General features: G+C 38.9%; 1 protein-coding gene across 2 annotated transcripts; it reads left to right on the top strand.

The window, feature by feature from the left end:
- Positions 1–23: 23 nt before the first annotated feature.
- Positions 24–8,883, top strand: LOC104265681 (fibrillin-1-like). 2 transcript variants are annotated; one of them, XM_018816600.2, is made up of 11 exons: positions 24–131; positions 2,734–2,859; positions 3,408–3,548; positions 3,895–4,234; positions 5,094–5,216; positions 5,803–6,317; positions 6,750–6,863; positions 7,258–7,378; positions 7,884–7,994; positions 8,225–8,401; positions 8,769–8,883. In XM_018816600.2, the coding sequence occupies exons 1-10, from the start codon at positions 59–61 to the stop codon at positions 8,295–8,297; spliced, it is 1,737 nt and encodes a 578-aa protein (XP_018672145.1). In that variant the 5' UTR covers positions 24–58; the 3' UTR covers positions 8,298–8,401; positions 8,769–8,883. The 2 variants fall into 2 exon arrangements, with proteins under 2 accessions (XP_018672145.1, XP_018672144.1); XM_018816599.2 differs by having other exon boundaries at positions 6,750–6,875.
- Positions 8,884–9,787: the final 904 nt, after the last annotated feature.

The raw sequence follows: 9,787 nt of genomic DNA, 5'->3' as shown, positions 1-9,787 counted from the left end.
ACTACGTTTTATAATTGCTCAAGTAGACTTTAAAGATTATGAGAATACAGAGACAAATATGAAGTGGAAATTATTATTTATAGCGATAACATATATCGCGTTAGCCCGTTCGGCTACGGGCCAGTCATCAGGTAGGACTTATGACAAATATTAAAATCAAACAATAATTATTGTAATTGTGAAACCCGCGAATCTTATCCTTATCTGGTGCTTATAGAGTTGTTCGATTGTTGTGTAAATAGTTATGATAGTGAAAGCTGGTGCTACGAAAACGTAACATACAAAAATGAAGTCTAAATGTAGGCTATAATTAAATGGATGGCGTTATCAGGGTCTTATTTGAATTTAATTAAACTTAAATAAGTGGTGTAAAACTGACCTGATCTGGTGCTCATAGTGTTAAAGATTTATTTTTTACCGAGACTCGACGCGCTGTACATCTGCCATGTCTTTGTCTTGTTGATTCCAATACCTTTTGAATTCAATACTCGTAAATAAGTACCGCGAAGCTGGAAGTACCTTGTTAAGAATTTGACTGGCTTCGCTTAGAGAATATCTTTATAATTTATTGTATAGTAGGGTATGGTAAAATTCTCCATGTTTTAATTTCCTATTATCGTCCCATTTGGTAGTAAACCAAAAATATTTACAGAACTGAACGCTATATACTTCCTCACGACTCTAAAAAGCGTTGGTAATTGTTCAAAAAACGATTAGAAAATATGGGATAATATGTGCTAACGATACTCATCTTACCCCACAGAACTATATATGTATTACGAACTTAAACATATTTTCATGATATAGTGGGGTGGGAGAAGATGGGACACCTTTGGCAGATAATATCCAAGAATCCTGATCGTGTTTTAAACAATTAACAACAGTCTATGGGAGTCGTGGGGATATAGTTTTATAAATGTTTGAATGTTCTTTGTTTACTAATAAATGGGACGAGAAGATACAGTTAAGAGGTGTCCCATCTTCCCCCACCCTAATGTATAATATTGTTTTTAAAACCTTCCGTTTTCTGGTAACAATACATCAGAAATATAGATATTTGTCCAAGTACCTGTATAGGATTTCGTAACAAATTGTAAAACTACTATAAAGTTTACACCACTTCTTAAGCCCTAGTACAAAGAACGTGCTATCAAATACAATATTAGCATATTTATGGCTACTGTTATAGTTTTATTACTATATACTTAATAACGTTTTGGCTGTAATACTTTTTCGCGACTAGTTGTAGCCTGTTATACAACTTGAGAATTAAAATACAGTATGTAAGAATGTTTTATTTGGACCATGTTCAAACCCGAAGAAATTGTCCCTCGTAGTACACATAGTTTTGCGGGGTACGATGGGACACCTGTAGCTCCCAATATTCAAGTATCCTGATCGTGTTACAATTACCAAAGGTCTATGGGAGTCGCGAGGATACGGTTTTATAATTTTTTGAAAGTTCTTTGTTTACTATACCAAATTGGACGAGAAAATAGAACTAAAAGGAGTCCCATCTTTCCCCACGTTACTATATTTTTATTACGCTTTTGCTATAATGCTTTTTGGTGATTAGCTTTGGTCTGTTATAAAATAAGTGCATCTTTAAATACAAAATCGTTCTTTATGTAAAGGCACTTGTAACTTAAGCCTTGGTTTTTGTAACAGTAAAACATTTTATTACAATAGTCTTGGAAACCAGATGAAATAGTTCTGGTACACCAATGTAAGCTGTTGATATGTATCATAGTTGGGTCAGATTATATTTGATTATATTTTACTCCCAAGCTTAAAGCGATGTTGTTTCAACTTTGCCCTCCAATAGCTGTACACCCCGTAACACAGTTAGAATTAAAATGTCAAAATACAGCCGCGTTTCTATGTAGTGTTCAAAATGTTCGTTATACCACATAAAAAAATTGATGGGTAAATTCAGCATTTAAAAGGAGTATATACAATTCCAATTTAACAGTTGAAAACTATACTATAGACATAAGAAATGAATCCTACATTAATAATAAAAGTAAAAGATTTCGTAAATTTACCATATCAAGCCCATTATACGTGGCTATATTTTGGCAATACCGTTCGCTACCAGAGCGACCGTCACGGGCCAGGGCGGCCTAACCCATTCCCCTGTTTACCGTACAATAAAGAGAAATAATAAGCCTTATACCTGCCTACGTCACGAGCACCTTTTCATAAGCGTTGGAGCAAAACGTGACGGTCGAGAGACGTCTTTTGAGGCGGATTAAAGTTAAATTTGGAAAGCCCTTCATTGTGGTATTGTTTGCCTTGGCCGTTCTCATTGAAAATCATGATTAGAACTTTGGCGAAATTTTTCTTTTGTTCGAAGCGAACCATGACGATGTATAATATTATGCTCATAAATTATTGTAATGTGCTTTTTTTATTCAGCAAACGAAAATACGCGTGTCTAAAGTGTATATGTTATAATAATCAACAAAATAAGAAATTAAACCATATAATTGAACATCTAACCTTGGCCGGGCTGTCATGGAAAGATCTTTCATCCATTACAATTAATAGCCATGTCGTCTGCCTTCGGGTGAAGCGACAGGCCTCAACAATCTCGTGAGGTGCATGCAGTAGTACCCTGGGTGTTGGGGTAATGATTTAACTTTGGGCAAAATCCTAGGCCTCGCTGTTGGATCTCACCCATATAGAATATAATGTATTTTAATGTGATTGTAACTTAATGTCTTTTTACAGTCGAAAGTGCTGTGAGTCGTCTTGTATTGAGCATTTCAAATTGTGCGACCGTGGCATGCCAGACCGCAATACAGGAACAACTAAACCAGATTGCTGCATCTCAAAATATATCTATCGGATTCCAAGGTAAAAAAGACTTTGAGCTATAATTGACTGGAAGTCCTAAGAACTACTGTGTTCTACTGTGTATATAGTTTATATAGTTTTCTTGCTTAACATATCAGCATTTTCGCGTTTATTGAGTGTCTTTCACCTTGATGAAGACGACCTGAGTAACACGTCGAAACATAAGTTTGCAAAAGCCGAAAGAGCTTAAAATACAAGCATAATATGCCTGGCATCAACAGAATACATGCTATAATATCGTATAGTTGTCTTTTAACGAGTCATCCTATACAGTGTTAATTTGAAAGCCTTGTGGCAGAGTATAGAACGCTCGACTCTTAACCAGAAGAAGTCGATTTCGAAGCTCCTTGCGCAAAACTCTTAAACAAAAATTTCCCAAACCGAAATATAGAAAAAATGAAAATACAAACTAAGAATTGCCTACAAAGTTACACATGTGGTGTATTATAAACGAGCACAAGATAACAAAACCTACAAAAAGATGGCCGTGTCATAACGTTACAGGTTCCAAATATGCTCTTGCATAAAATTGTTTATTTTTACCCCAGATTTGAACGAATGCAATCAGATAAGCAGAGGCAACTGTTCCGAGTTTGCTGACTGCATTAACACGCCTGGATCCCATGAATGCGTTTGTAGAAGTGGCTTTGTGGATGAAAGTCCATCCCTGCCCGGCCGTGTGTGTACTGGTAAGTCGATACTTACTGTTTATTGTCTCCGTGTATCCTGTATACAGAAGACCGTGCTTGTATCCATGCCACACTTTAAATGTAGGAACTGTTCTGATCTTAAGGGAATATGTGTAACAGCCGCCACATATTTTAGTATTCTTTTACTTTGCCATAAAATGAACATGTCTTATGTTATAAATAAATGTATATATACCTAAACTATAACCCAGCGATAGAGTATCACTTTAATTAGACCATATACGTTAAAATTTGCTGTAATTTATTTGTATAAAAGAAGGTTTAAGTTGCTGTACCATGCGAGCATTTTGAAAATCGAGACATCTGAATAATTTTTATTTCCAAGACATCAACGAATGTCAGAACGGGTCAGCGAACTGCCTTCCTACGTCATCAAACGCAATCTGCACCAACACCAACGGGTCCTTTACTTGCGCATGCGCAGTGGGATATTCCGGTGACGGCGTGACGTCATGCACCGACATCAACGAGTGCGCTTTGGGAACCAGCAAATGCTTTAATGCGTCGGGATGCGTGAACACTCCAGGCAGCTTCAGTTGTACCTGCCCACCCGGTTTTACCGGTGATGGCTTCAACTGCCAAAACATCGACGAGTGTTCAACCTCAAATCCTTGCTTTGACGCCAATGCTGAATGCATTGACGCGGAAGGCACATTCAACTGCAGGTATAACTCTGGATTTACTCATTACATTAGAATATAGGCTTGTAAAAATCGAATTAAAATCTACCTACATTGAAAAAAGGCTTTAAAAATGGATTGTTAAAACCTTCTTCAGGTCTACTTAAGGACTTAAACCCAGGTCTATTTAATACTTATTCTACTTTAGAGCTAAAATCTACGATTTGCTTTTCTGTAACTATTATAGTTCAGTAGGATGGGGGAAGACGGGACATCTTTAGCACATAATATCCAAACAACATGATCATGTTTTAGACAATTAACAACGGTGTATGAGAGTCGCGAGGTTATGGTTTTATAATTCTTTGAATGTTCTTCGTTTACTACCAAATAAGACGAGAAAACAGAATAAAAAGGTGTCCCATCTCCCTCCACTCTCCTATATACATAATCGATGCTGCTAACATTGTGGGCGTACGCGTCTTTGGAAAACACATTTTACGATCATCGCTCAAACCCAAGGCCCCGTAACAACACGCAATATATAACAAAATTAGACACACGATATACCGATAATGATAAAAACGACTGTTGGCCTCGCCAAGTAGAGATATAGTAGGGTAGAGGAAGATGGGACACCTTTTCATTCTATTTTCTCGTCGAATTTAATAGTAAAGAAAGAACATTCAAGGAATTATAGATTCGTATTCTTACGATTCCCTTAGACCGTTGTTAATTGTTTAAAACACGATCAGGATAATTAAATATTATGTGCTAAGGGTGTCCCATCTTCCCCCACCCTAATATATATATAAATGTCCTATTTATTAATGCCCTTGTTGTCAACTCGTATAAACGTTTACGCAATGATTTGTATATATTAAGACAGTTAATTTTATTGCAGGTGCAAAACTGGCTTTACTGGGGATGGCCTTACCTGTACCGACATTAACGAATGTAACAGCACCGTGTCTTTGTGCTCAGCTAAGGAGATTTGTGTGAACACCCAAGGCAGTTACTTTTGCAGGTAAAGAATATCCACATTGGGTATTTCCATTCTACGTATGGGTGAGATCCAATAGCGTTACACGCCATGGGAACGATATTGACCAGAGTTATTCCATCCCCATGCTGAGTATATTGAAGTCACGCCTTTGACCGATAAATTGTGTTTTTCTGTTAATTTTCCTGGTTAAAAAATAGCCTACCTCGCACGTATAAAATTTGGTTTAAGGCCATCGCATATCCATTAGATAAAAGTATCATTTTATTTTGTAAAGTAATGCGTTTACAATCGTACGGCGTGGCACACCATGTAACTTATAGGAGATTTAGCTCAGAGTTGCCCATTACCTTAACGTATTAGAAATATGCGCAATTTTTATCCATTTTTTTATTAGAAATATGCTCCATTTTTTTAAGCTCGGGGGAAAAGGGAATATATATATTATACAGCCATCACAATGCATGTATATAAGATTATCGGTTTACAAACGGCTCAGTGTGTTTAATAAGGAATCTATATAATACATTCATGTTAAAGATCAAAAACATTACGATATACACTCTAAGTGAAGTCTATATGCATCTTGAACGAAATAACTTTATTATAGATGCAAGCAAGGGTACGAGCTGTTCTTCTCGTTCGGTTGTTTTGACATCAACGAATGTAACCGGGGTACTGACACCTGTCCAACCACATCTACCTGTATTAACACCGATGGATCATTCGAATGTGCTTGCTCTGGCACCTGTAATCCTGTGGACGAGTGCCTTACCAATCCATGCCATTCAAATGCGACGTGTACAGATCAAACTGTCGGGTATAAATGCCAATGTAAACCTGGTTTCGTCGGCACTGGCACTAGATGCTTTGATATTGATGAATGCTCACCGCCGGCGATTAACGACTGTCATGCTATGGCGAGCTGTACGAACCTTGTTGGATCGTACGAGTGCGCATGCGCGAGCGGTTATCACGGCGACGGGACCAGCTGCTTTGATGTGGATGAGTGCACGGATAAAGTGAGCGTTGGGTGCGACCCGAATTCTGTTTGCAGGAACCTCCCAGGTTCATTCTCTTGTTCCTGCCCAGTCGGTTATACAGGCAACGGAAGCATTTGCACAGGTCAGTAGATACAACGGCTATATTCATTCATTCATAAGCCACACGCCTTATTCCAAAGGCTCGTATACAAACGAACGTTAGGGGAAGGTTGTATATAATCACCCACAAAGTTACATACATGGTAACTCGAAAGCTGGCATCCGGTGTATGAACACAGCACGTGTGATAACGACTGTCGTTTTTCGGCCACGCTAATAGGATAAAGCAAATTTCATTCATTCATTCATATAGCTAATTACCACATGTACCCATAGCTGCAATAACTTTAGTTGCTTTGGGTACTGGTTTAAACAGAAGAAATTACTATGGAACGTACTCTAAATTTCAAATAAATAGAAGCGAAGCTATTTTAGAAATGGTAACATGCCTGGCAGTCACGGTGTGTACAACCTAACTTAGGCTACGTTATGTGAAACGTTTGTATTTTTACAGACATCGACGATTGCGCTGGTAGTCCATGTTTAAACGGGAGTATGTGCGTGGACCAAGTTAACAACTATACATGTCAATGCCTTCCCGGGTTCAGTGGCCGACACTGCGACATTGGTAAGCGCATGGGTAAGTTCGTATTAACTGCTTTTTGTAGAATGCATGCATTCGCTTATTCTACAACAAATGTTTGCCTAGTTGTTAAGGGGTATCTTCCGTCCGTTACCGTTAAGACCATTGTCGTCTACCGTGTGGTCCATACGGTAGCAACTGTGGCTGTTGGAGTAATGGACCAACTTTGGCTTAACTCCTAAATCTTATGACATGCTTCTCCCTCACACTGTTTAAAATGTCTACCCTAAAGTTTTGTGACACAAGTATATGCAAATATAAGAAAACAAACCCCTTCTATTCGATAGCCAATACTGCGAAAAACATCTTTTGCACAAAATAAAGGAAAATCAGGTTGCAAATTTGTCGGTGTTTAGTTTTAATGTAACATTTTCCCCAGAAATTGACGAATGCTCCAACACCTCTCCTTGTTTGAAACAATGGGACCTGTGTGGATATGTTGGACGGTTACAAATGCGTGTGTTTGGACATGTTTACCGGGACCAACTGTGGGGACAGAGGTATATAGACCTACATATGTATTGAGTAACACTCATTTAATCACCTACAAAGTAACATACATGGTAACTTGTAAGCTGGCACGAGGTGTTTTTTTTAAAAACCCCCGTGTTATAACGACTGTCGTTTTCCGGCTACGGGAGGATAAAGAAAGTTACATTCATTCATTTATTATAGGCAGATACTACACTGAGAGCAAAAAACTATACCACATACCACAAATAATTTTTTTTTTTCCTATACTAATTTGGGGTAAAAAGGATACCTTTAACATGATATCCAATATTCATTGGCCATCACCTTGGAACTAAAATAGAACCGACAACAAGCTTTAACATCTGGTTAGCTCCGTTGGTTAGGGCAATTGCCAAACTAAAATATAAATATACCTAAATCCCCGGTCGCATGACGACCTTACCGACAATTTTTTTTAAACATCTTTTAGCATATTTCCGGTAATCGACGTTAAACTATCGCATCTTTTATTATTTGTGTGGCCTTTTAAAGTCAATATGTGCGACTCAAATCCTTGCTTGAACAACGGGTCTTGCGTGAACTTGAACACCACCTACAACTGCGTTTGCACCGATGGGTTTACTGGAACAAACTGTTCGGAGGGTAAGACTCTATGTACCTAATTTGATATTTTATTAGCGAAAAAATTTTTAACATTTGTGCTTTAAACATAAACATAGGATGGTTCATGTATTCATTCTGTTTGCCATCATATATAGTAATAAACAAAAAATATTTGAAGAATTACATAACGGTGTCCTTGATGTGTAGACGGTACATCTTTGTTAATTAATAATTTCTAATATTTTTATAGCAACATTTTATATTTCCAGTATCACCGTGTCCACCTGGCGTACCCCTGGTGTCTTGTTTCGCCGACCCTTGCCAGTTCCCAACGTGTCCTAACTTTCCCAACGCTACTTGCGTGTCCAACTCCTGCGGTGGTTGCAATTACCACTTCGAGCACAACGGGAAACAGCTAAACACGTCTGAGTGCGGAGATGGCTCAAGTAATGCGAAATTTGAGCCTTTATGTATATATCCAAACGAGGTGTTTGAAACAGAACACCCGTCTTATAACGACTGCCGTTGCCCGCTACACGAGGATAAGTCAACTTACATTCATTCATTCATTCAAACCCCTTTAGCTATAAGAACTAAATTTGAGCCTGGATTGAAACTCATTCGAAAAGCTCGGTAATACTTTTAGCCCAATGAAGCGGCGTTCTGATAGTTTCCGCTTTACAATTTAGATGCAGGAAAGACTTACTACATAAAAGTTATTATAAAACACAGTACAATAGAACTACTTAAAAAAGTAATAGAATTATCTAATAATTTATTCGGTTAGTATTTTAACCTTTTTTGTTATTGCAGCACCTGTGTGTAGCCCTGCCTGCCACGACAATGCATCCTGTGTAGTTGGTTGCAACGGCACCAACATCTGTCGTTGCAAAGTTGGATACAAGGGCGATGGTGTGAACAACTGTACAAGTAAGTTGTGTATTTAACTATAGTTTGACTGAAGCAACCTGTACTTTATATGGGTGAGGTTCTACAACGTGGCATATCATAATACCCGGGATTTTGGCCCAAGCTGGCCTATTACCCTTTCTGTATGTATAAGGTCCTGCAGAAAGGCACGCTAGCAGACCGGATATTTAGGTCATAGTTGGTCCATTACTTCACCGTCTATTTGGGTGAGGTCCTACAACGAGGCATGTTAGACGCCCTGATATTTAGGCTAAAGTAGACTTCTATCCTGTTAGCTGTATGGTTATAAAAGTCATATAGAGAGGGAAGCCAGAGAACCTGAATTTTAAGCTACAGCTCTCCCACTACTTAACTCTGTTTATGGATCACTATATACCTTATTATAAAACAAAGACTGTACAACGGGACATGCAAGAGGACCTGGGTTTTGTTCTAGAGTAGTCCCATTACCCCAATACATAAACCTTAGTCTCTAGCTTGTTTCTTTTTACAGAGAGTTGTCCTATTCAACCTGCACCACCAATCCCACCGCCTCCACCACTACCGTTGACACCGCAAACCACTACAACAGTTATCCCGCCACTAATTCCACCACCCCCACCCCCACCTTTTACAACAACCCAACCAACCAAAACTACAATTATCCCACCCATACCTCCACCACCACCGCCCCCACCAAGTGTAGCAACAGCAAGGCCAACTAATCCACTCCCACCTATGTTTCCACCTCCCCCACCGCCCCCGAGTTTCAACAACAAGGTTGTCAGGACCCCAGCCCCACCATTAATGCCCCCACCACCACCACCCCCGACTTTCGAAAACAACGTCGTCAGGACTCCAGCCCCACCATTAATGCCCCCACCACCACCACCCCCGAGTTTCAACAACAACGTCGTAGGAGG

Source organism: Ciona intestinalis, unplaced genomic scaffold, assembly GCF_000224145.3.
Source record: "Ciona intestinalis unplaced genomic scaffold, KH HT000364.1, whole genome shotgun sequence".
Classification (NCBI taxonomy): domain Eukaryota; kingdom Metazoa; phylum Chordata; class Ascidiacea; order Phlebobranchia; family Cionidae; genus Ciona; species Ciona intestinalis.
The sequence above is the reverse complement of the archived record's forward strand: the minus strand, read 5'-3'. Positions and strand labels throughout refer to the sequence as shown.